Source organism: Ammospiza caudacuta, chromosome 9, assembly GCF_027887145.1.
Source record: "Ammospiza caudacuta isolate bAmmCau1 chromosome 9, bAmmCau1.pri, whole genome shotgun sequence".
Lineage (NCBI taxonomy): Eukaryota > Metazoa > Chordata > Aves > Passeriformes > Passerellidae > Ammospiza > Ammospiza caudacuta.
The window spans coordinates 21518932-21546311 of record NC_080601.1 but is presented as its reverse complement, the minus strand read 5'-3'; the positions used below and the strand labels follow the sequence as shown (position 1 = coordinate 21546311).

The following is a 27380-nucleotide window of genomic DNA, read 5'->3' as shown; positions in this document are numbered from 1 at the left end:
ATTCTGATTACTGTACGCCTACCACGGAGTTTTCTGCCTCTGTCTTTTTTTAATTCTTTGCACAGGGTCAGACGCTACTTTTTCTTCTTCCTCTGGGATGGGCTTTAGGGTTATCAATGGGTCTCTTCAGGTGTTTTCTTCTGGCTCTCCACCTATTCTGTTCTTTCCCTCTGTGTGTTCAGACCTGCAGGAGGCACCTCGGCGGTGCCGGACGCGGGAGCTGCTGCGGGTCCGTGGCTGCGGGCTGGCCCCGGTGCCGGCCGCCGTCGGGCTCGCAGCTGCGAGCAGCGGGCGCCCACTCAGCCGCAGGGCCATGTTCTACTTCCACTGCCCCCCGCAGCTAGAGGGTGAGTGTTGTCGCACAGAGATGTGTAAGTACAAGAGCTGAACTTCGAGGTGTCTGTGGGCGGGGGTGCGCTGGGGACCGAAGGGGAAACTGCGACCGAACTTGCGCCACGACTATCGCGTACAAATGCGTGCTGGGATAAGATGTAAATTTATAGAGAGACAACTAAATATCATCCTTTTCCTTAAGAAAATACAACCCTGTCCCCCTCCCCCCTCCTAGCTTTCCCCTCTTGTCACAGGAAGGAAAGAAGGATTGCATGTTTTTTGGTTTTTTTGTTTTGGTTTTTTTTTTTTTTTTTTTTTTTTTAATTTGATTCTGCTGGAGAGGGCTTGGTTTTACACCCCCACGCCCGTCATTTTGCCACCTGCCTCCCCTCTGTGGATAGTGATCCCGCAGTTGAGCCTCAGGCTAAGAGAGAGATGCTTTTCTCCCCTCCCAGCACAGATGTTGGTGTCATGGCTGTAATCGGGACACTTTCAGGACGTGGTCACGCCTCCTCCCTCCAGCCAAAGGGACCGCATAAATCTTTAATGCTATTTTGCAAACATTCTGTGGGAGGATGGGGGAAAATGAGGTACAACAGAAGGAAAAAAAAAAAACGGGGGAAAATAAATATTTGGGAGGATGATTTTTCTTTGTATTATTGATTAGAGACTTTTAATTTTTTATTATTATTATTGTTGCTGCAGTTGATTCCCTTTCTAAAAATTGGCAGCCTTCAGGATTTCCCCGTGTCACCCCCGCAGATGCCCGGGCCCCTCTGCCCCGCTCCCTCCGGCCGCTGCTCGCAGTGCCGGAGCATCCCCGGGGCCGCGGCCGCGCAGCCCCAGCCCCCGGCAGGGCTGTCCCCAGTGCCCGAGTGCTACCGGCTCCCTACGGCTGCACGGCGGGGAAAGCGACCCGGCCCCGTAAAACCCCGGCCAGGACACCCCGCTCCCTGCACGGGCATCGCCGGCGGGAAGGGGCTTTCCCTGCGGCGGCGCTGGCAGGAGGATGTGGTCCAGCGGTTCCATCCCACTTCGGGGAGGGTCAGCCCCTCTTTAAGCACGGCTTCCCAGGGGCAGCGGACCCAAGCCGGTCTGTGCATCCCGGCTGGAATATTCACTCGCCAAAGTTTTCTCCGGGCGGGACAGGGGAGTCGGACTGGGCAGAACAGTGCGAGGGTCCCTCCGCCAGTGCCACCGAACTCTGGGGCGGCTTTGTTTGCTTGTTTTTGGCAGACAGCTTTGGAAACGTGCTCTTGGTTTTGTTTGCTTGTTTGTTTGCTGTACGTTTGTTTCTCCGGTGGCAGCGTGGAGCCGGTGCCTGTGTTTGGCGGCCCCGCGGGCTGGAGCCTCTCCCGGCGCTGTCCGGGGCCGGCCCCTCGCTCTCCCGCCTTGAGCAGCAGCGGGGCGGGGGGAAGGGGCGATCTGTCCTGCCAGAGGGTGCAAACAGCGCTGGGCATCACAAGTAAAAAATAAAAAATATGTAACTCTGTCCAAATCCCGCCACCGACCCAAAGAAAGGGGAACAGAAAAGCTCTGTCCGGCCAGCGCTCGGCCCGGTGCCGCAGGGAAGACACTGCTTTCTGGGGGTCACCGGGACAGTATTTTGTTCTCTGATGAGCCTCAGCCAGGCCCACACGGTGTGAGGGCTGTGCGAGGACAGGGCTCGGGGCCGGGTTTATCTTCCAAATGATGCTGCGAGATGAGCGGTGACCTCCAGCCCACGTACCCCAGAGCACTCCAGGGGCAGCTCTGCGAGTGGGGTCACAGGGACACTCAGCAACACTTCTGGGCATTCTGGTGTTTTTCTATTCTGTGAGGGTTTATTTTGGTTTGGTTTTGTTTGCTCCTTTGTGGGTTTTGGTTTGGAGTTATTTTTGTTTTCTTTTTTTGGTTTGGGGTTGATTTCTTTGGTTTTAATTTTTGCTTTGCTTTAAGTTTTGAGTGTTTTTTTGGTCTGTTTTGTTTTGTTTGTGTTTTTTAGCGAACAGAAAGGGAGTGACACATTTCAACACAGGCGCGCACGGATGATGTGTGACTGGGGGGAGCCGCAAGGCCGGGGTCCGCTCCATGGGACGTGATTCACATCCCGGTGGCCCATCTGCCCTCCCTCGACCCCCGGTTTGGGGACAAACGCCCGGTGCCCCAGTCGGGCCCCCGAACGCCGCTCGGGGAAGGGCAGGGCGGCCTCCCCAGCCCCACTAACGACTCCCGGCGGTTCAGCCGTGGCCGAGAGGCCGGTGCTGGGCTGCACCGAGCGCCGTGCCCGCGCTCTCCTCCGGCAGCCAGGGCAGCAGCCGGGGCCGGTCCGGCCACTCCCGCGGTGCGTGCAGAGGAGCCAGCCAGGGCCCCGCTGCCCCCTCGGCCGGGCAGATGGGCAGGGCCTTTGCCAGCTGCTGTCCGCACGCCTATGCCAAAGCCTGGTCTCTTTATTCTTTTAAAATACAAATGGCCCAAAAAATGTTCATTCCCGGGCCGGGGTGCGCTCTGGGCAGCAGAACCCCGCGGCCCTGGAGCTGGGGCAGCGCTGCCCGCCCGAGCGGCTCCGTGCCCGGCCCGGTGTGCCCAGGGCACTGCGGTCCTAAGGCGGCTCTCGGCCCGCAGGCGCTGCCCCCTTCGGAGGTCACTCCGCCGGCGACTTCGACGACGGGTTCCTGCGCAGGAAGCAGCGCCGCAACCGCACCACGTTCACCTTGCAGCAGGTAGGAGCCGCTTCCCTCTGCCCCCGGCCTCGGCACCCACTGCCCCCTGCTCGCCTGCATCGCACTGGCTCCCTGCCTCCCCCGTGCCTGCTCCCTGCCCGCTCCCAGCCTCCCTCCCGCATGCCCTGCGCCATGCCAGCCCATCCTGCCCCGCTGCCTCATCCATGCCTGGCGGACACCCCCGTGGGGCGGCCGGATCCTCACGGATCTCTCACAGATCTCTGCTCTCGTTCCCTCCATCAGCTCGAGGCCCTGGAAGCCGTTTTTGCTCAAACCCACTACCCCGATGTGTTCACTCGGGAAGAGCTGGCTCTGAAAATCAACCTCACGGAGGCCAGGGTGCAGGTAAACATCCTGGGGAATTACTTAACTCGGATATTCAAACTGGCAAACTTTTTTTTTTAATTTTTTTTTTTTTATTTGACATCATGACTGCAGAGTGCACATTTGGCCAAAGAACGCAAATGAAGACGATCTGTCATTTTCATGATGCACTTTAATAACATCAACATAATGTGGAATATTAGATTAGGTTGATTAATCGGTCATTCATAATTAACTAGTGATAATGTTCTACACTAATTTGTCCGCGTCTCCAAGGTACTAAATTACATCAATGCACATCCATTTCCTTGCTTTTGGAGGGGGGGCGTGGTGCAGAGAAAAGAGCTGAGATGTGATTCTCCAAAGCAACTATGACCACTGTCGAGCAGTGAGGTTAGTCAACTGCAGGGAGCCCGGCTGCCAGGAAGAAAGCTTCTCCACCTCTTCAACTTTTCTCCCTTTTGCCTTCTTTCTAAACACTTAATTTAGGCAGATAAAGAGCCTGCAGAGCAATTCCCACACCTTTAATATGATCCAATAAATACCATTGGCCATGATTACTCTGTCCACAGCCACACTTTTCCAGCCCTTCCTTTCTTCCTTCTCCTTATCTTTTTCTTTAGTTTTTCTTTTCTTTTTTCCATGTTTGTTTTTCCGTGTCCAGTCCATATGTATATGCAGGTTCTCTGCTAAAACAAGCAGTCCTGCAGTCGTCAGGGATGGATCCCCGTAACTCTTTAGGCATCCACAACAGAGTTGCAAACCATTTTTTGAACACGATTATGCATTCATTTTTATTTATGGGGCTTTTCTGCATGGTGTTCTTCTATTTTTTTTTTTTATTTAGGTGCTTGGGGTTAAGACTATGCAAAGATCTAATTGTAGGAAATATAATAGCTTGCCTTTTGTTCCCTAGGGTCATGTTAGTATCTCTTAAAACCCAATGGCTGAAGAGAGATAATGGAATTCACCACAGTAAATTGGGGATTGTAAACAAATTATTTCTCCTATAATCAGATTATGTGATCCTGATTATTAAATCTGAACATGAATCATTGGTCATATGCGGGCAAATTAAACTGATTATTATTTGGAAATGAAAATCTCCTTTTACCACTGCATTGTAGGTACTGGCTTAAAAAAATAATAAAAAATGCCATTTTGGCTATTGGTGCCTAAAGACTGAACTGCAAATTGAGATAAATGGGACAATTATTGAGCATTCAGAAGTGGAAGATCATAACTTCTTCCTGAAAGGTGCAAGGGTGAGATAGGGGTGGTGACAATTAGATTGCTGAGGACTGGTGTTTAGCCTTGTTGTTGGCTATTATGCAAACAGACAATAGATGCAAGCATTTGTTTAGCCTGCTTTCATGCAGGGACATGGGGAAACACAGAGGATGGGAGATATGTTTACATTATACCCCTTGCTCATTCAAATATGATTAATGTGCTATAAAGCAGAGTCTTAATCGAAGATGATGTTGTCAAACAATAACTAAATAGGGAAATAAACGACTTCATCATGCTCTTTCCTCAGAAGCAGGCGAACTGTCAGTGCAAAGTCATTAAAATATGATAATGAAAAATAGCTCAATTAAATATTGTTATAGCTGTGACCTTCATTCAATTAAGACACAAGAAAGTGTCTGCATTTTGCTTTGCATTTAACTGCTCTAAATTTAGAATATAGATAAAATCATTATTCAATGTTTGCTGATACATGCAATTAAAAGGCAGCTAACTAAAATGGAATTGGAGAAGGAGAAGAATAATAATAACAACAATCTCGCCCATACTTGAATTCATGTATTAAAATGTGGATTTCCTGACCTCCAGAGAGACTTGGCATTTGCCACCTCAAACATCATACTTTCAGCATATCAGCTCCTAGGTTAATAGGAAAAAAAAAATTTAGAATAATAGTCAGAAAAAAAATCAAGAATATGAATATTTGTTTTGCATATGGGGGAAAAAAGGTTTGGAAATTGGCCTTCTATTCTGAATTCATAGCGTGGCCTGAAGTGGGGGCAGTTGCACGAAAACATTATTAAACTGCAGGATGATGTTCCAAAATTAGTCCCTATCTGCTTTTGAGTCCTCTGAAAGCACACTGGCCATGAGAGGAAGAACAGCCAATATCAGCCCTCTCCAGAAAATGGGCTGGATAAGATGGCCAGATCCACACCTTTTCACTTCTGACCTCTCTGATTCTAGCAGCTGCTGATTTAAAGACTTATATATGTTTTTATCAGAGTGCTTAGATACGTATTTTGCCCTAAATTTTTGTTCTGGCATGCCTTTTGAATGTCTTTAGACATTTCTGGCTTGCTTTCCAGATGCAGAAATATCACAAATACAAATGTCATCCTAAGACTCAACTAGAATAGCAATGGGGATACAAAATAAGAGGAAGATTTAGCCTAGTAAATGACAGATTTCACTGGAGTAACATTTTATAATCTCCTTGCTTCACATTTAGCTAAACATGGTTTTCACATAGGATTCCTCTCCTGCTCCAGGTGTGGTTCCAAAATCGAAGGGCTAAATGGAGAAAAACAGAGAGGGGTGCTTCTGACCAAGAGGGCTCTAAGGAAACCATGGCTGAGGTGGCACCTCCTGCAAGGAATTTAAATTCCCCTTCTCCAACAGACCAAACCAGGAATAAAAAAGAGGGTCTGGAGATCCAACAGAGGTAAGCGTAATATATCATCTGCCTACCTGTCTATGGGGCAAGAATGCCTCATATGTGTGTATGTGCATACAGATTTGCTGCTATGCCTTGACCTAGAGGCATCATCTTTAGAAAATGAGGTGTTTCTTGTGCAATCCACTGTTCCCCTGTGGAGAAGCTGAGGAGCTGGTGGCTGTGGGAGACTGGTGTTGTCCAGCCTGGGTCACATGTAGTTGTGTGCTGAGACACCAATGTGTTTGAGTGCATGCACAAATGGAATAGCTGTTTCTGGTTTTGTAAGGAATTTATCTTCTTCTCTCCATCAGCCTGAGCCGAGCAGTGGGTCCTACAGGACCTTTCTTCCCTTCCTGCCTGCCGGGGACTCTTCTCAACACAGCCACCTATGCACAAGCTTTATCCCACGTCGCCTCTCTAAAAGGTAAATTACTTTATTTTACTTGGGAGCAAGCTCAAAGAGCATCCCTTTCAAGCTAAGTGGCATGGTCCCACTGCCCTCTGTGAGGAAACCTTTGGGAAATGGCAGACCCCTCTTTCTCTTTAGATTGGCAGTATTTGCACTGACCAGTGCTGCACATACTGAAGTGAGTCTCCTGTAGTAGGATAATTTGTGGCAAAACTCCTTCATTTTACTCTGATAGCTACTTTTCATGAGGTCAGGTTTTCTCTGAAGGAGTAAGACAGGTGGGGTTTGCTCCTTTAGAGTTTTTGTTGCATATGCATTTTTTTTAAGACTTAAATTTATTCTAATAAATTAGTTATATACATCCTTTTGCATTATGTAGTACCTGGCACCATTACTGATGCCTCATCCGCTCTTTGCATGCGGTTTCCTTTGCAGTGCATTTCTTCACAATCCAGACCTTTCTCTTCTTGGACAGTAGATCCCCTTTGAGAACTTGAATAAAGCATGTTCCTGGGGACAGGGGAGGATACAAAGTAATTCCCCATTACCTGGGACCCCAGCTTCAGGAAGGGTACATCCTGTGTCTATATACTTTCAGTATCCAGCAGCAGTATGCAACTTTTAAAAATAAATCACCTACTCATCCATTAGCTGTTCTTGGTCTAACAATTTATAAGACTAAGAGTGTAAGCAGGATGAATTCAATTTATAGATTTATAGGATGCAAAGCCTCATAGCAGTGCCAAGCACAAAGAGGCACATACATTTACTCTGTGTCCCAATGTGCTGCAAGAACTTGTGAGGAAAGTTTCTCAGTTAAAGACCCACCACTATAAAGAAAAATGTCCTCTAATACATCTCACTGTATCCTCTGGAATACCTCATGCTCCTTGTATTTCCAGTTAAATCAGCACTGCCAAGGTGTATTCCTGGAGCAAATATCTGAAGCTCCTGAGTTGTGTGTAAAGTCCAGTGTCCTGCCCCCTGCACCCCCTTCCCTCCTGTCTTTCAAAAGAAGCTGAAGCCAGACACATCACACAGTTACTGCTCCTTTGGTAGGTGTGGGACCTGGAACTTTGAAACAAGAAAGGACACACAGGGTCCTAAAAAAGCCCTTAAACCTAAAGGCTTATTGTCACCTGTAGGTGGGCAGCAGGTGCTTAGAGTGCCTGAGTCCTCTTGATCTCTGCCCTGTGAAGTCTTGGGGTTGCAAATTTTCACTTTTTCCATTGGGAAGCCTCTCTGGAGTAAATAAGATTAAGTTTTTCAGGCAAAAATATTATTCATTCATAACTGTAATCCCAGACAGGTTGAAAAGTGTGGAAATAGAGTTGTGTTCAGTGAATAATTTTGATGACAGTAAAGGAGTTTTTTTTCCTTAAAGTTTACATTCAAACATTTTCAAATTAAATGCATCAATATGTGTTCTCACTGGTTTCATGTTTAAATGTAGTTAAATTTTAAGAAAAAATTGCCCAAATAAACAAAACCAAACAAAATAACATAAAAATATTAAAAATTGTTGTGAGGGGTTGGTATTTTTAGGTGTTTTTTTTTTTTTAAGGTTGGATTTTGTTGTTAGTTTTTTTGTTTGTTTATTTTTAGTTTTATTTATTTGGAAGATTTCCTGTTACTCTTCTCTTTGATTTTACAGCTTAGCCAATAAATTGAGAAACTAATAATTTGCTCTTTTTTGCTTGATTGAAGATTTACAGCCTAGGGGCAGAAAAAGTTCTATTCCTGAATCTTTTGTAGGTATTAGTCAGTTGCCCAGACTAAGAGGAAATGTCCCTGAAAAAACTGTCCCAAATGTAAATAGAGATTTTTTTATTTATATAATTTGTATAGGAATGGTCAGGTATCAGATGCCTGCATATTGCCTTGGGGGATGTTGTCAGACATGCAGTTCATTCCTGAAATGTCTGCTTTATATTTCTTGCCTGGCACTAGAAATCTCCAGGTACATGCAAGGGATAAAGTAGCATACTTTGATTTTATGAAATGCAGATACAGATTTGCACATCTGTGTATGCCCCTACCAGGATCTGTGTGTGCCTGTCAGGGTATTGTTATCCTGGCATGGGACTGGTGGTCTGAGCTGCTGCTTTGAGGGGAGCTCTTCTGCTGCTGCTAGGTCTTAGTAATGTCAAATTCTGGCTTTGGGGTTAAGGGGGAAGAACTTATTGTTATATGAGGGACCAAATCTGATATATACAAGCAGAGAATAATTGTAACATCTCTCTTGTGGCATTGATATATTGAGTATTGTGTCCTTCTTCCATGGCCCATCTCCACAAGTTCCTCTTTCCCCATTTCTTCAAGAGGAATTCCCTTGGGCTGGGGTAGAGCTATGCACAGCAGTCACTGAGTCTTGGTCCTGTTAACTGGAGACCAGGGCAACCTCTGGATCTTCTGAGTGGACCAAAGGTATCACAGGCCTAATGCACAGTCTGCTTTTCTTTGGTATGGAAACTGCAGGTAAATGATGTTTCATCTAAACCAGTGCATTTGAGAGCACAACCAAACTCATGAGTCAGTCTGAAGGAAAAGATAAATGTTGTGAGAAGGAAGGAAAGGACAGGGGGAGACACAGTGTCCAGAAAACCTTGATGTGACTGTCTTTGTCATATTCTCAGTTCAGTTTGTTCAACTCTCTTTTGATTTCCGTTTGAGACAGGAGCTGTGTGCACGTGGGCAATAGCATATGTCCTTATACATCTTAATTAAGGGACCTAAGCCTCTCCCTTGAAAATCTAGTTGCATTTTGCTGCAGAATGATGCCAGAACCCTGCCACAGTCAGTCTGGAGGCATAGGACTTTATGTCACACAAATCCCATAAAACTCAGCATAGGGCATAAAGCTATGAGCTGCTTGGTTTTTTTTTATTTTTTGCATAAGGGAAAACCCAGCAAGTAGAAAGGTTTTCCAAAATTTTGCAAGTTTTATTGAAGAGTGAAATGATTGAGAGGTCTTCACAGTATTTGTTTTGTGCCAGACATGCTTTGAAATTACTAGGAATTCTCTGTGCTTTTGAAAGCAAAATATTTGCTCCAGAATCAAAGCATTATTTCACTACAAAAGATGCATGGCTCTGCTTTCTTCTATGCAAGTATCAAACAAAATGCAGCTCCTCTATGTGGATCTTGCAAACAGATATATATTCCCACCACTGGGAGAACAATCCTGGCCAGTTAAGGGAATCACATTCTTCAGTACAGCCATAAGAGCAGCCTGCAAAAAAATGAGCACTCTCAGCACATCAGGTTCTCCTATGAAGTGTAGCTTGTTTTCTTACTCTTTTGAGGAGACAAGATGCGTTTTGTTGGACTAGTGAGACAACACTTTGCTGGTGTTGGTGAATAATATTTGACTGATGCTTTGGAAGGAGACAAAATCAATACAGCGAATAACAAGTGATGATGATGATGTAAGTAATTAATAATTATTTTAGGCTCTCAGGGACCATTTTCATTCTGTCATTTGAGAGTTCTTCATCTTTAGTAAAAAAACCCCAATACCTCTCATTCTCTTTCTCTGGCATTGCTTGGCTCCAGACCCAGGTCTTCAAAGCTACATAAAGTGCTTAGGCCACAAGAGTCTGAGATCTAATTTGTAATTTAAGGATGTAATAGCTGAGGGTGAAGCTGGTCTACAAGAGATAGGAAATCTTAAGACAGCCTAGTCTGGGGCAGGGACTAAGACTGCAACTTTGCTTTTGGAAAGACTGTGAAGTGCTCGTTAGGCTTGCCTCATGTGGCTCTGGACCACCCATGTGCCATTTCTAGGATAAGGGGATATTGTTGGAGCACGAGACCAGGTCTGCTCTGATGAATGAGAAGAAAGCTATTTTCCCTAAGCACTATGCCTCATGAATTCTGCTGTGTCTGAAACCAAGATTTTTTTTTCCATCAAAGTGAAGATATTAACCACAGGATGTTCTGTTAATAAAATGGGATGGCTATACTATGCAAAGAAAACTGTTATTCAGAATATAGACTTTTTCCAGAGAAGAATATATTATCACTGGACAATTTTTCTCTGTTTCTGTCAAATATTCTCTGTTCAATAATACAACAGACCTTTTCCTGTCTCCTGTCTCTCTGAAGTTTAGCACAGTGGAGTCTGTACTCAATAGCAAACATCTGTTAACAACTGTATCTTCTCCCCATGTACTATTCTGTCAGGAAATATAATTCCTCATTTGAAGAATTAGCACAATGTCATAATTTCTGGGGTATACAGTGTTTCCTACTTCAGGGGTTTAGTACTTCACCACTGACCGTAATGAGGAAAAGGTTGACTCACAGAGATGAAATTTCTGATGTTCATTACTCTCTAAAATTGCCCTGATTTGACAACTATGCTACTTCATTGTGGTGACTTCAATAGTTCCATGATCTTCTAAGATGAAACACTTACTGTAAGCCAAGCATCTGCAGCCCATTTAGTAGATTTAATTGCAGACCTCAAAGATGAAGGGAAAATACTTGTTTTATTTATGTGCTGTATAACTATAGAGTCATCTGGAGAAGCTAGTGTTCTGTGCAGAGAGAGACCTCAAAGTACCTTCTTAATGGATGACAGCATGAATGCAATTCATTAATGCAGATGTTATTAATGGGTGTAAACAAGAATCTCCTTTTTTCAGCGGATGTGTTCTACCATTCTGGTGGCTGAGGCCAAGAGTGTGTCTGTTACGTTCCGCTGAAATTTCCCCAGACCCATGATGAGTGAAGTGCATGAGGAGAGAAATAATTACACTTGCCAGGGAATTACTTTCATAATTCACCCACAGCTCTTCTCCGTGCAAGTTATAGCTCAGTTGGTTTTCACGGCACCCCCACACCACTGAGAGAGGAGCTCGATTGTATTATGCACATCCAAATGGGTATTGCAGGCCACTGTTGATTAGGCTCTTTTATGGTTTGCTGCTACTGTGGTTGCTGTTCATATTAGGGAGGCTTAATTGCAGTATCCAGGATAAAAACCCTAAAACATAACTAGAACTGCCCGTCCATTACATTTCAATTGCTATTATGGAAAGATGGAGGGAATTTGCTCAGTTCCGTTGGGCAATTCCCATTGCCGAGGCTGTGAAAGAAGTGTTCAAGGACCTAACTCACCCTTGAACTCACCTTGGTGTTTGCTGAACTGAAGGTCCCCTGTTTACCGTAAGACTGGGGAATGAGAATAAAACTCTTGGAGCCTTTTATTTTCAGTGTCATTCTTGATTATGGATTTACTGACTTTTCTGATGCAACACAGCCAGTATATTAAGTGGGTTTGTTTGGCATTTTTCTTAGTTTATCTGCCACTCTGACTTCAGAGAATCTAAAACATTTCTTTAGTTTGCTACAGATTCACACACATTGAGAAGGTTCTTTTGATTCCCATATCACAGGTCCCCAGCTCTATCACTGCTCTACCTCAGAGGTAGAGATTTTTGGTCTTTTGCGCTAGGAAATACACAGGTACTTGGAGCCCTAAGAACATGGGTAGGAAATAGGTGCTGTCTTGTTCCTCCAGGACAAATCTTGATTAAGTTAGTGGACCTTGGCTGGGCAGGTTGGTTGATGAGGTTGCCAAGCTGACAGTATTCAAAGGACAGGTTCTGTTCTCCCAGCTTTTCTGTGGGCTTTGCTGCCAGCCTTCCTGCTCTAACAGGCAAGTCCTGGCTTCTGATTTTTTTTTTTTGGAGAGTACTATTGGCACAAATAAAGGAGGATGAAATCCTCCCATTCCAGTGTTGAGTTATTTTGACAGAATGGTTCCCGATGATCAAATATCTGAGCCAGATCATCAGCTCTTTGTTGTTTCCACTGGGCATAGAGGGGTCACAGCCAAGGAGATGTGAAATTATAACATTTGGATTCTCCTGTCACCTCTGAAGTGCTCTTCCAGCCTCTGGGCAGCACAGGGTACCTTCCAGCTTCTCAACAGAAGGAAAAATCATCCAGTATAATTCCAGCAGCCTTGAGGCTACCCCAAATTAAACTGGGACCATCTGATGCTTCTCCATTTCAGGATTGAGTTCATGCTTTTCTTGTTCTGAACTTCCTGATTCAAAGCTCAAGAACATTTGGATAAAGCTACTTTTATGTTTCCTACTTTTGACTTAGGCTTTAATTGACAGAATATTGGTGCCATCTGTGAAGTGCAAGAGGGAGCTCCCATTGACTCAGCTCCCACTGGTAATCAACACTACAAACTTGAGATTGTCATTGACCTTCCAATCCTTATGATAGGGATTAGAGCTGAAGAAAACCAATGTGACTACCATGAGAAGATAACAATAATTAAATCAAACATAATATTTTCTCTGAAAATTAAACATCATGCATTGATATATGAGGATTTCAAATGGGATTTTTTCTCTCCTTCCCTCCATGTCAGGTTGTAATTCAGGTGTCCATATCAAGTGCTGATATGCACAAATAATGAAAGAGGAAAGGAATGTGGAGTTTGCCTTTTGGAAAGACTGCCCATTAAATTCTTTAAGCCCTTGACTTGAAACACAAAATGCATATTTAAAAATTTATATTGATGTTTATGTATCAGTATGTGCCCTGCTCCTATCCCTCTCTTCCCACCTTAAACTGAACCATGGAACTGCACAAAAGAGTCCACAACGAAAAGTGTAGATCAAATATTGTTACAATTTACATGTGATGTTGGCAGAGACGAGACAGAACTAATTTAATTTTTTCTGTCAGTTTCTGTAGTAGATCAATTAAACTGCCAAGTGGATCAAATATTTCAGACTGTATTTATTACATTAAGTATTTATGTTCAGGCTGGGCATTTAAAGTATGATCTCATATAGGAATAGAAGGAGGTTCAGATCAATCCAGCAGAATTTGCTGTAAGTTAATGGAAATCTAATTGTGTATTTTAATTTTGTGTACAGAAGGCAGTAAGTTCCTGAAAGAAAGCAAACAGTACCCTGTCCATATTGAAGCAACTTGATACAAATCCTGATAAACTTATCTCAGATTGTCATAGGTGTTGGTGGGGGCTGCATCCAGATCTAGGGCTGATGGCTGAACCCTCACTGAAGTCCTCTGAAGATTTGAAATAAGTAGGAACAGTTCCTTCCTTTCCCACTGTGGGCTCAGGGCTATTGCAATAAGATATTACAAACTACTGCTGCCTGCTATATCTGGGTGCCTGTGTCTTGGTCACTGTCACTTTTCTGGAGATTGTGGGCTGACTGATGGGAAGGTGGAGACCTTGGACTCGTGAGTGTCCCATTGTTTGCCTTGGCTTTGTGCTGGCAAAGTCCACTAATTTCACTGGACTTATTATCTGCAGATTCGGATGATTGTAAGGTAGAGTCAACCTTCTTTACAACATACATTAAAAAGGAACAGGGCTAAATCCTTTTCTCTTCTATTCTAGCTGGACCCTGGAGCAAATGATGCTTTTTACTTTACTTTTTTTTCATGTGTGAGTTGTTTGCAAGTATTTTAACCTCAGTGGAAATGAAAGGAATGGTTTATGGGTGAATTATTGCTAGAGATAGCTTTCTTTCCACCACAGGTAACTGCACCCTCAGGTTGCAGAGCCACTAGGTAATATCAGGGCAAATTATTAAGCAAAGATCTTAGGCTGGTGCTGAATGCTGATAAATATTTTATTCCTCTAACAATGGAATGAAAATTATTCTTAGGGAATGGAGCTGATTCCTGCTTTTTCAAAAAGAGGAAGACTGCTTTTCACTTCTCCCCACCTCCCACTAAGCAATGCTTGTGCCCAGTCCTGCATTAGGCACTGCAGGCCAGCCCTCCCCTCAGCCTGGGAGCTGAACAGCTGTGTTTGAAAGCCTCATTCAGTTTGTGTTAGAAAGCAGCAGTGCAGAGGCAGTTGATGCTCCTGCAGGCCTCCCAGCTCCCTTACCTCTGAGCAGAATAGTGGGTCTTGGTGCAAAAAACCTACTGCAGACTGCAGGGACTCTGAAGGGCCCCTCCTCCCTCTTGTAGAAACAGTGGCTGCGATTCAACAGGGCAAAAAAATTACTTTATGAGTGTGGCTGGTGGTGGCAAAAGCTGTAAGTTGTGTTACTGAGTAGATTTTATTATAAAGCCTCCTTCTGACCTGCTCAAAGCAGCCACAGAATTCAAGACTGAGCTTCCTAGAGCTAAAAGCAAAAGAAGAAAAGGATTTTAGTGAAGTGCTGAAACTTGCTTCTGCTTATATGCTTGGACCCATGGAAATGTTGGTCTGCTGATCATATGCTTTATCGGAGAAGTATTACAAGATAAAAAGGTTCTTTCCATTTTTATATTAATAAGCTGTCCTTTGTAGATGCCGTTTTTTGAAATGCAAGGAATACTTTCTCCTGAATGCTGCTGACAACCACAAATCTCTGACAATTGCTGTGGAGAAGTCTTGCCAACATCTTAAAAACAAACAACTGTCTGCCTTCATTCCTAGCAGATGGGTGCTGACCCATTGCTACCAAGAACAGAAGTGTAAAACTCTGGAGGTTATTAGTTCCATCACTTAGTCATGAGCCATTTAACTCAAATATTAACTGCAGAAATTAAAGCAAGTCCTTGGCTTGGAAAGATCAGGGGAAGATACTGCATCGTGTCAGGATGTGTGGGTGCCAGTAGCTGGCTGGGCTGTTTCTTGTTGAAAGGGAACATATCAGCAAAAGACAGGCTTCTGTCAGGGGTGTAAATGAGATGTGGACCTGGTGTGGCCTCTAAGACCCCTGGAAACATGGTGACTAGTGGTGTCTGGTTTTTAACCAGAGAGTAAATTCAAGAGGTAGCTCAGGCATCCCACCCTGCCTCCCCATCCTACTCCTCTGTCACATTCTCCATCATTCAACAGATGCCTCTAAGCTGAGTACCAGCATGGGTTTCGGATGGACTGCATGTCCTGCCCAGTGATCAACTTACACTTCCAGGTGTGCTTGTTTGGCAACTGGCCCGAGCTACAGCATTATCAAAGAGAAACCAGAGAAAGAGCCTCAGGAAAGCAGCTGGTGGAGTGAGGACTGCCTCTGTCAGTGGGTTGAAAGGAAGGTTTTGGCTTCAAGAGAGAGTAATCACTTCATCCGTGCTCCAGTGTTTTCTTGCCTGCTTGGAACAGCCACATGTCTCAAATGACAGGGTACAGATGCTCTGGCCCATCTCTCCTGATGGGACTCTAAAGCTGTACCACAGCAGCAGCTTTAGGTAGCTTTGGCTCACTTCTGAGGCCGTTCTCTTTGAGGGGTCACCCTGAAGCAGCACAGACACTGAATGGGTAAAGGTGGAATGGACTCTTGCAGGTAGACATGGTGCCAGTAGTTGGCAGGGCTTGGCCAAGGGAAAGTATCTCAGTTTACAGTGAGATAGGAGAAGGTCATCATAACGAGTGGAATATTTTCACCTTTCTCTCTCCTGTAATCTTTCAGGCAAAGATAAGTGACACAACCCCTATGCTCACTCACCAAATGCTGCTGCCTACATTGGTCAGGCTCAGTGTGCAGGTGGAGGGCAGGGGACATCTCCAGCATGGAGCTGATGGCAGCCACAGAACAGCAGCTGATATGAGAGGAGGGACTGAGCTGAGCCTTGCTTATGAGAAAGTCTCATGTGTGATCTGAACTTCACTCACTTCTGTCTCTACTTCCCTCTTGCACTCTGTTTGTCACCCTGGATGACTCACGGTGTAAGATCCTTCTCACAGAAGGATCAGCAGAACAGGATATGGGTTTTCTAGCCGTAGTGATCCAGAGGACACCTGTGTGCCCACTAAAGGTCAATGTACCCACTAAAGGTCAACGTACCCACTAAAGGCCAACCCCATCTCTGTCGTCTTCAGACTGACCATGGAGGGAACAGCTGTTTTCCATGACCTTCCCAGCAGTGACTGTGCTTCTCTCCTTCCTCCCCAGGGAGCCCGCTGTGCTCGTGCTGTGTCCCTGACCCCATGGGCCTGTCCTTCCTGCCCACGTACGGCTGCCAGAGCAACCGCACGGCCAGCGTGGCGGCGCTGCGCATGAAGGCGCGCGAGCACTCGGAGGCCGTGCTGCAGTCTGCCAACCTGCTGCCCGCCGCCAGCAGCAGCCCCACGCCCCCTGCCAAGCCCGGCCCCGAGGGCGGCCAGGACAAGCAGCCCCCTGCAGCCAAGGAGCACATGGAGGGCGAGAAGAGCGTATGAGAGCGGGGTTCTGCCGCCCGTGCCCTGCCGAGGCCTGAACTGCAGTGTAGCTGTGCCCAGTGGGACACCACGGGCCACCAGGGACCCGCACAGCTGAGCGGCCTCTTTGGCTGCCTTTCACGCACCCCTGCTTTTCTTGTGTCGCTGTAGGTTCATTTCCCTGATTTATCAGCACTATCTGTGTTTGGAAACTTTGGTGAAACTGTTTTTATTCCCCCCTTGCCCCATACATCCCAGGGACATTGAAACGATCCTGGCTTGCTCCTGCACATCTCAACTTCCCATCCTGTGTGAAATGGATGGTTGGAAGCAGCACATCACTTCCAGATATGAGTTCTGGGGGCAACAGATGTACCCAGGCACCAGTTACTCCACCGCTCACAACAGAGGGGAAGGAATATCCAGATATATCCCAATTTGGCCTGCTACTTTCTGAAGGCACTTGACTTCAACCAAACCTATCCCAGGCAATCCAAGTATAAGAGAAGCAGAAAATAGAACAAAAATCTTCTTTTTTCAAAATTCTTCTTTTTTCTTTTCCCTGAAAGTGAAACTTCTCATGCATAGATTACTAGAAAATTGCTGAGATGAGTTTACTTGTGACTAAAATCCTTGCACTAGCCTCTGTGTGAACATTAGTGAATTACTCTTGCCATTCACTGCATTAGACATGAAAAGCACATGACTTCAGAGTGGCATTCACAGCTTCAAACAGTAATGCTGGTATTTAATGGAGAGTGAATTGTCTCTAGATCTGCACAAAGCTGGGGGTATTTTGACATCACTGTCTTGGAAAAAGGGACTGGAAGACAAAAATAATCCCTCATTGCAAGACTGCAAATATGTTTTTCCATGTTTTATGTTTAATAAGGAGGAAATAAAGCTTGGAAGGATATTCCTTTATGCCTTCCAAATTTACACTATTCCATTTACTGAAAGCTTGTTGTAATGAATCTAGACATGAAAAGATACTAATTATTATAGATTGGGAACAGTGCAAAGGAGAAATTGATGCCTTATTAAATTTAGTCTTATCTCTCACCCAAACCTCCCCAAAGCAAAGCAGACTTAGATCTGAAGAGCAGTCATTTTAATCTCACTTTTTTTTTCCATGGGAACTGTATGTGAGGGTTTAAACTTAGGGACATGGGCTTGAATTTTCCAGGTGCCATTTGCAGATTCCTTAGGCTTGTCCACAGGTGTCCCTGGAGAACAGGCTGAAACCACTTTTCTGAGTTTTTGATTAAGTAACATGGAGGCTAGTGGAAGGATTCCTGTCCCCTCTGATCCTGCACATTGTGCTATGGGCCTCCTGAAATGTGCGGAGCACAGGGTTTGTTTGGCTGTTCACAGCATCCAGGTTTGGGGATGTGCTTGGAAAGGCATTCCTGAGTAAGGTTGGCAGCAAAATTTTGTCTCCTCCATGTAAGTGATTTCAGCCCATGAATTTCACAGAAACTGGGAGTTCTCTGGGGTTCACAGGACCCTTTTATACTGCATGGTGCCCACCTTCCTTTCCAAGAGGCATGGCTTGATGTCAGCACCCACTCCAAGGGTGGGAGCCCTGGGGTTTGTGGGGTCACTTGGCAGCACCCAGCACCATCACTGTGGATGTGCCAAGGGTACCAGGCACCCTCAGAGTGGAGTTTGTGTCTTCTGGGCACGAGCCAGCAGAGAGGGCATTGCTGGGTCTGTCCTTCCATCAGAGAACAAAAAAGAGCCTGGCAGGGCCCACATGCATCAAATGGAGTAATTTTATTGTACTTCTGTCACATAGTGTGTTTCTTTTGGGGATTTTTAACTGTCCTAATGCAGGCAGGGAAACATACAGTAGCCTTTGTACTTCACCTACAGGAGCTGCTCTGCTGAACTGTGTGTGGAGCTGGCTGCAAGTTATGGCTTAGCTTAACAACAGCAACAATGCTTCCACCAAAATAACAGATATCACTGTGTGCTTTATTGTGGGGTGTGGTTGGAGGAGAGAGGATCACTGTTTTCTTAGTGATATTCCCAATCATATTTTTTTTTTCTCCTTCCTAATAAAAAGACTAAAAGAAATATTCCAGTCCAAAGAGGCAGGCCCAACTTTGTTTCAACATAATTACCTTGCATTCAGTTGAACTTCAGCCCTTCTGTACACTAACTCTTCAATCTAATTGTTTGATTAAACTCGTATTTCCTCCAGAAAGGTACATAAATAAGTGAATTGTTGAGCAAATTAAGAATACTTAACAGCATTGCATCTGAAAAGTAGTTATGCTGATTAAATTTTCTGTCCTTGAGGATTTTCAGGAAATTACTTTTGATCGTCAATAACACAATTAAGTAAACTACACGCACATTAGCATGAATAATTGATAAGAAATTATGTATTACCACGAAGCACTGATTTAATAATTCATGATGCGACACTCTAGTGACTGTGCAAAACTGGATAACATCGACAAGTCTGCCTGATGTTGCTGGAAATGCTGCAAATACAAACAAGTCCACAGTTTGGTTGTACAATAAAGGAAAGTATCTGATGCATGCCGTAGTTTCTGTTTGTTTAATACTTGAATAAATTTAGAAAGAAGACCCTGAAAAGCTCCTGTACTGTTTTCATTTGGATCAATTTCTCTGTGCAAGCACCTTTCACATTGATGACTGCCCAGTTCTGCTCAGACCACAGTAATGTTGCAGAGCAAGGGAGGCTCTCCCATGCACAGCTGGAACCTGCTGTGTGTCTCAGAACTAACAAAATTAGGGGGCTCAAAGCTTTACAAAACCTCCTGGTAAGGAGCAAAACAGCATTAGACCCCCTTAAGCCTGAGCTCTTCAGTGTCTAATGTGTCTGTGATTATAATTACTCAGATTTTGTGGGTGATTGCTCTAAGTCAGCCAAAAATGAGTCTGATTTGTGTGTTTTGAGTGTACACAATGCCATGTAAAACCCTAGGCCAATTCTCTCACAATTCTTGCAGTTTGCTAAGGGGAGGCAGATGAATATTCATGTTCTTCTCAGCATATTGGAGCAACCAGGGCATGGGGAGCCACCTCTTCCCCTAAGCCTTTGATCTGAGACCTGGCTGCTGAGGGCAGTGCATCCCAAGAGAGCTTGCTTGAAGTCACTCAGCAATAGCACAAGGGCAAGAGCAAAACTCCAGAGATCTGTGTCTCAGTCATGCTTGTTTCCAGCCACCAGACCCTGTTCCCTCCCAGATGGACTGCCCACTGCAGATGAGCCACCTGCCTACTTTCTGTGCTGTCATATATCAGGGCTATGCCACTTAAACCACTCTAATGGCCATTTCAGTGGCTCTGATTAAGTCTGGCATTTAAAAGTTTATAACTCAGCTATAAAAAGTCACTCAGGCTGAACCCCAGCTTGAGAGGCCCAAGCCCAAGGGGATGATTTACATGAGAGCTACTCCAAAACTAGCCTGCATGGTATTTTTTTTGGTTATGTGAAGGAAAATTGAAAGCCCAAGGTTTAAGGGATGGATGTAAGATAAAAATGTTTTGCTCACTGCATTGTAACTGGATCCTATGAAATAATTTTCTCTGAATTTCTGTACTAGCATGAGCCATGCCTAGCATGGGCGGTCACTGTGACAATGCTTCTTGTTTGGGTTTGGTGAAGGGTCTCCAGTTCTGTGCTCCTTTCTCAAGAAATCACAGACACCCACAATGCCCAGGCTCCCCCTCATCCCCTACCTTCCCTGCATCCTCGTTCATGGCTCTGTGGAAAGCCCTGCCTCCAGCCCTGGTGCTGACTCTCCACCTGTGCCACCCCCATGCTGCAGTTCCTGCTGCTCCAGGAGGAGCAGGCACTGGGGAAGCTTTGGCAGAGCCATCCAGGAGCCTGTGCTCAGGACAAGTGTGGGGTGATCCCAACACGTTGGGCTGGGTGTTGTTGCAAAGTGCCACAACGTGGGGCTTCTTTATAAGGCTGTCTGCCATTCTCTCAGCTCTCCATGCTTGTTACCTCTTACACATCTGATTGTCTCCTTATGCCTGTGTACATTATAACAGGAAATGTGGAGCTGTGTTTTCACTTTTGCTCAGTTATGCTTTAGGCTAGTCCTTCCTACACTGCATGCTGGATAGTAATGAGATTGTTGGTCTAATTGGCTCTTTATTAGGAGTATTATTTACAGCAATGCTGAAGGCCATGTGCATGCAGATCTTGGTTTACCATTAAACTCTTCTCTCTTGCAGTCAGTGCCCTCCTCTCTGTTCCCCACAGACTATTGCCCTTGGTGAATTTGGGATGACCTCTCCCCTTCCCAGAGGAGTCCCCCATCCCAGGCCATGGCCAGGGATAAAAGCCTGCTGGCAGGGCTGTGTCTCTGGGAGTCTGCACTTCTGCTGTGCACTCAAGCTCTCTGCTTCCCCGCAGCAGAAAGCAGCCAGCACAGTGTGGGAGGAAGTCATTTGCTGCAGGGTGGACCACAGGGGAGGAGGGGATGGAGATGAAATGCTTGTGGTGTGCTGCTGTGGCACATTCTCCCTCTAGAAGAGCTGTGCTCGATACGGATCCTGCCGTGCGGTGCGGTGGGAGCAGCGTGTGGAGCAGGGGAAGTGAGATGCTCTGCACTGATCCCCGAGCCTCCAGGACATAACTCAGAGCTCTGCACTGAAGAGTTTGACACCCCGCTCTGAGATCACAGTGTGGCTCGAGGGCGGGGGGTGGCACCACCACAATGCCATAAATAAAAGTGTAATAGAGTACAATAAACAATGCTTTATTCTTTCCGCTTAAAAACTTCCTTTGCAATGTAGTAAAATATTGACTTTGGGTGGCCATATTACCACAAAATAAGATCCTTTCCTGATAGATACCAAAGAAGCATTTAACAGTTCTGGCTTGTGAAAATGTGAATTTCATTGGCCTGTAGCACATCTAGCCTTAGTTGAAAGTGATGTGTTGACAATATATTAATAATCTAACCACAGTGGCTTTGTTGTCTGCCCTAAGTTGTTTGCCACAAGTAGGTGCTGATCTGCTGTTTCAGAAGTCTGAGCATCATATTTTGGAGTTGTGAGATTTCTTGTGGTAAACTTGTAATAGTTAAATCTCACCAGGATTTAAAATATTGGCTTGCATAATTCTTCTAGTATTTAATTTCAGTGGCTTCTTCTGTAGTCAGTGTTTTTTTCAATATAACATCCATTATATGAAACAGATAGGGCAAAAACCACCACCACTTGTGTCATTTTACCAAGAAGAGTTTTCACATGCAGAGCAACAAAAGGCAGCTTCTAGAATTCTGTTCTGATGGGCCTGGAAGTTACTGAAGCTGCTTCTGCTCTCAGACAGTGCAGCTAAATAACTCCACAGTGTCCTGGAGCGTCTGAGAGTGTGGCAGCTATTTGTACAGGGAAAATATCCACTCCTCTGGGCTGGTCTAATGGCAAGGCTGCTGTTACTGGCCTGCTTTCTCAGTCCCAGCACAAGCCAGAGTACTGTGACATTAATGTTGTATACAGGTGAATGCCTGGAATATGTCATCCTTCAAGACTTACTTATCCATCTTTTGCCCTAACAGTGGCCTGAACACACTCTGAGAAGTGCCTTCAGCCCAGTCTGGGAGATCTCTGATCGTGTGCTAGGAAAGTGCACCCTGAGAGCAGCCATCAGAAGGCAGGCCTGACACAGCCAGCCTGAGACACTGCTCCTTGGGACTGGTCAAGGCCAGGAGAAAACTTCATTTTTAATTAAACTGTGTTTGCTTTGTCAGCCAAACTGGTTTACTTTTCAGTTCTTCGGTTTCAGAATTCTTTTTTATTAAACTCCAGCATTCAGTATTGGCCCTAGAGACTAACGCTTGCTATAGTGGCAAATTTATTAGGGCTCCCCTAGGCACAAATAGGCCAAGATTTTTATTATGTGCACACAGCTTCTTTACACCCGCACTGTACATGAGGCAATGTGTTAAATAAGATCCAAAGCCCATTAAATGAAGGAGCCCATCTCTGCAAAGAAGACTCCCCAGGAACCTAAACTCTGCCTGTTATATCCCAGCTGGCTCACCCTCGCTCCATCGTGCTGGCTGAAGCCATCAGGTTTTGGCAGATGCTTGAGAACCAAGATGCTGGTGTGATCACCAGCCTTGGCAGAGCAAGGGATACGAGCATCCCTGGGAGCTGTTACTTTTTATTAGAAATATTTCTGTAGCAGTGCACAAGAAATTGGCTGCTGGCAGGGAAGGAATATGTACAGGAGAAAAGAGCTGATCCTATTTCTCCTCTGAACCATTACTTTAGAGCTAAACCCAGCTAGGACTGAGCCAGAGGTTCTCCGGGGAGGATTTGACAATCACCATCTGACAAGGGTCAGAAAGAAAGTTTGAAAATCGCTCTCAGAAAGCCAAATACTTGAATACTTCTCCAGTGGGTCTGAACCTGGGAGCAATCCAGATTGATGCTGCTGCTTATTCAGATAAATAACACCGCCAACAAGCAGCCAGACATCCCGTGTGTGTGTGTGTGTGTGTGAGCATGCACATTCAAGCCACAGCTTCCTCTCTCTGTTGGTGGCGTTCCCCTCCACCTGGCTCAGGAGCAGTGTTTAGGTGGGTCAGCTTCATGCACCCCACAGAGCCCTTTCTCTGTCAGTGAAGCCCAGGACTCACTGCACAAGGTTTCATCCCTACCTCCACTATGAGGCTCTGGGTGGAGCTCACAACCTGGCTCCAAGCTGGAAGGAAAGGAAGGGGGAGAATTTCTTGCTCAGTAGATTTTTACCAGGGGACCCTTTGCTGAAAAGCCAACCTGAGCCCTATATTATTCTGTGCAGACATTCTGAAGGGAGATATTTCTTGTTAAGAGGTCCCCTCTTCTAGTAATTGAATGAGTCTCCACAGCCTGAGAGGTGACTTGTCCCTTCACTGACAGCTCAAAAGACATCTGGGACCCCTCAGTGTCACCTTCTTCTCAATGCCACACTGGGTTGTCTGCATCACATCATCACAGAGATGAGTAGCAGTACAGCTGAAGATGTAAGTGGTACTGTTTGTCCCACACAAAGGGGTCACTAGGTCTTGGCTGAAATTCTCTTTTGAAGTAGTTGGTTGGTTGGATTAATGTTTTTTTGGTTATAATGTCATAGGTCTGCTGCTCTGTACAAATATCAAGTGTCTACAGAGCTGTTGAGGTTGAGAAGCCTCTTGTCTACAGGAAAGTGAAACTCTTCAAATTCCTAGCCAGTTCAGATGACATCAAACTTTTAAGAAAATAATCCACTGAGCTAAGAGCTATGCTTTTTCACCAGCTCGATGAATCACATCCATATTAACACTTAGTGACACTGGTACTCTTCTGTTGTTCAATACACAGTTTGCTGGACACTTGAAAGCAGGAGAGGAGGGAATAAAAGAGAGTCTTTGTTATTAGTTAGATTTTAGAATTACATTACTGAGCCAGAAAAGTAGGAGCCAGGGTACTGGAAGCACCTTTTCCTGCTGCCACTGCATGTGAAGACAATTTAACCTTGATTCCATACTCTCTGTCTCTGGGACTTATATGTGCCCAACAAAAATAGCTGCTGCATGTAAAGGTGTATATATCTGGCCCACAATTTAACAAGGCTCCTAGCATCTGCCACAAGGGAGAATTGCATTGCCCAGATGCTACTTTTGTAAATGATGACATGGTTTAAGCACATTGCTTTCACTTCATCCTTTCCCCCTGCCTTCTCTCAGGAACCCTCTCTCTTCCGGAGCTCAGCTCCTCACATTTCTATCAGCAGGAGGGAACATTTTGGGCTTGCTACAGGCAGATTGGGAAATACTTGTGCTGGCAGAGTTGGCAATAAGCAGCAAGAAGCAAAAAGTCTTCTAAACAGCCCAGCATGTTCTGGAGGATGATGTCTGCTGTGTGCTCTGTTAGCTAACAGCATGTACACAGCAATGTGAGCATTAATTTGGGGGAATTAGGAATGAGTGAGGGTTTAGTCTGATTCAGGCTGGATATAGGATTAGCCATAATAAAGAACACACAAATTGGGATCGTGGGGTTTTATCTGTGGTCTCTGAGCATCACAGGCTTGCTCCTGCTCAGCCTGATTGTATGTGACCATGGCTGACAATGCTGCTCCAGCAAATGCCCAGAGTACAGATGCAGTCACACATATAAAACCTTTGTTTTACCCCCAGCTCAGCTCTATTTACAGGATGAGGGGTACTTACCTGCTGTAGGAGCCTTTCAAGTTCATTGCCCTTACTTTAGTGCCATCTCACAACCACTGGAAGCTTTCCAAAGACCAGGCTGTTGTTTGGGATTTTCAGATGAGAAGCACAAAAATTGGCAAGTGTAAACCACGTGGCTGGTGTCCTGCTGAGCCTGATCAGACAAGCTCCCAGCATACCCCAGGGATGCAGATATTGCACACCATTAAACATGCCTGGGATGCCCAGAAGGATATAAATCTCCAAGCAGGTTTCTGTACCCTGGAAAGCGCGGTTAGCCCGCAGCAGTGAGAGCAGCCCCCTGCAGTGTTAATAGAAGGCTGCCAGCCTGGAGCTGCTCACGCGGCAGCTGCATCCAGAGCTAGGGACGGTCCGGCACCAGAGGGAGCTCCGCTGTGCCTCATCGCGACAGCATGAGAGACTGCTCCCTTCACACAGCCGTTTTTGTGATGGTAACATCCCTTCTTCCTTCCAAAATGCACAAGAAACCCCTCTAAACCACCACTACCAACCAAAATCCCCAAACACTGGGGAAAAAAGGTCAAATCGATATTCAGCTCCACAAACTCAGAAATAAACCAAAAACCATTTTGTGATATTTGAAACCCTTTTTCTTTACCTTCAAATTCATAACACATGATTTTAAATTAATGGCTTCTTGAAAAAGTACTTTCAGTCCAAAAGAAAAAAAAATCCAGGACTGTTTACTTGGACATCCATGTAAGTAAAAAAGGACTTCTCAGTAATTTTTGAGCAAATTTCCCATCCAAGAAGACAGCAGATTGAAAAAGAATGAACAGTCCAAATATGTCGGCTTTTTCCTAGCAATTTCAGTGCTGTCAAAGCAGTGTCTTTTTCAGCAAAGAAGGTGTTTTATTGGGAAATTCCTGCTAAGGTGACTTGGCTGAGTCAGTAGGTTTTTGGTCCAGTACTCCAAGTGGTATTTGATCCTGCTTGGTTTATGTTAGGGCTCATCTGGTTGCTAAGGAAAGGAGTTTATGGCAGCAGGATCAGTGCTAGGGCCAGTTCTGGGGCTGATCCTGTTGCCAGGAGGAGTGTTTGTGTCTGGGGCTGATAATGCAGGGGGTTCAGGAAGGGGACACAGTAAGCAAAAGGGCATTTCCATCCAGCTTTCCACCTGGCCCCAGACTCACCAACTGCACCACCTTTAGCAAGAGGGGACAATCTGTGGGTGACCATCCTGTCTCCAACAGAGAGATGAAGGTGTGGGGACATCCCAAGTACAATCCTAGTCCTGGCACGAATGTGGAAAGAAGCAACCATTCATCTCCCTGGGGTAGTGGAACATGGGAATCCCAGGGGAAATGGAGCTCCCTGTGGAGCTGCAAGTAATAGGACATGTGCACAGACAAGTGGGAGCTGGAAAGGACATTGAGGGCACTGTTTAGACCATGTCCAGACACTCCAGAAGTACACGAAGGCTGTATCTGTAAGTTTCTATAGACATGTAAACATTCCTTGATGCATCTCTACACAGGTATGGGTGCACTATTGACAGTAACATTGTCTCAGTGTAAAGTGATAGGAAATTCTGTTTTCATTCTTTTTCTAACTTTTCCTTTTAGAAGTTTCAAATAGCACAGACAATCTTGGCATGGAATAATTCTGGAATGTTTTCACTCACATTCCTTGGGAAGGGATGCACTCTCAGGGCACCTGTTCCAGGCTGTCAGTGTTCACCAGCAGAAACTGATTCTGCCAACAGACTTTCAGGAATCTCAGGGCAAGCAGAGAGAGTTTCTTTTGGACAAGATCCAGCTCTCATCCCCTGCAGCTTATCAGTGTTAGGAATAGAAAGATCAATGTTTATCTCAGACTCTGTCATCTCTGCCCTGCCGATGTAAGAATGGTCCTGAAGAAGGCCCCCTTAGCTCACCTGAAATGCTTCATGTTGGGGACATCACTGACAATGCTGGCACAGCAATAATTCCATTTTCATGTGCTCTGAATGCTGCCAGTCCCCATGCCAGCTTTAATCATGAGTGTGAACACACTAGGAGCTCCGTGGCAAGGGAATCCAAGGCAGAATCCGCCTGTCAGGCACCTTGCTTTTGACAAGCCCTGACTTTGCAAAGTGCAGCTCCAGCTTTGAACATTTTCTACTTTTTGCCAGAGTCCCACTTCTTTCCATTGTTAGAAGGATTTCAAAGATTGTCCCTGCTTCTCACAGAGTCTTCCCTCTCTCCTTCTTTCAAAGTACCCAGGCCTCAATTTATCCAATATGGACTTGGGCACAGCAAAGTGCTTATCTTTTACCACTGCAAGCTGCTTCCCCCAAGGCTTGAGTTAAATCTGCTTTAATAAAAAACACAGAGCTTTAGTCAATTGGGACAGAAATGATTTCTCTTCTGCACTATTGGAATGCTGCTTTCTATGTTCAATAGCATATTAGAAGCAAGTCTCTAATTGGCCATATAGTACCAAAGATCTGACTATCTAATGTGAGAAATCAACATCATGAAAACTTTGAGAATATCAAAAAGAAGCAAGGGAAGACCACAGGTCATTTTCAGCCATTCCCTATCCATTTAAACCCCATAATTACAATATTATATTTAGTATCAAGGGATGGTGT

The 27380-nt window shown here is 45.2% G+C and overlaps 1 protein-coding gene across 1 annotated transcript; it reads left to right on the top strand.

The window, feature by feature from the left end:
• Window positions 1–313: 313 nt before the first annotated feature.
• DRGX (dorsal root ganglia homeobox) lies at window positions 314–16613 on the top strand. The gene is made up of 6 exons (XM_058810853.1): window positions 314–347; window positions 2938–3035; window positions 3279–3380; window positions 5882–6054; window positions 6360–6472; window positions 16348–16613. Exons 1-6 carry the CDS (start codon window positions 314–316, stop codon window positions 16611–16613), a joined length of 786 nt encoding a protein of 261 aa, XP_058666836.1.
• Window positions 16614–27380: the final 10767 nt, after the last annotated feature.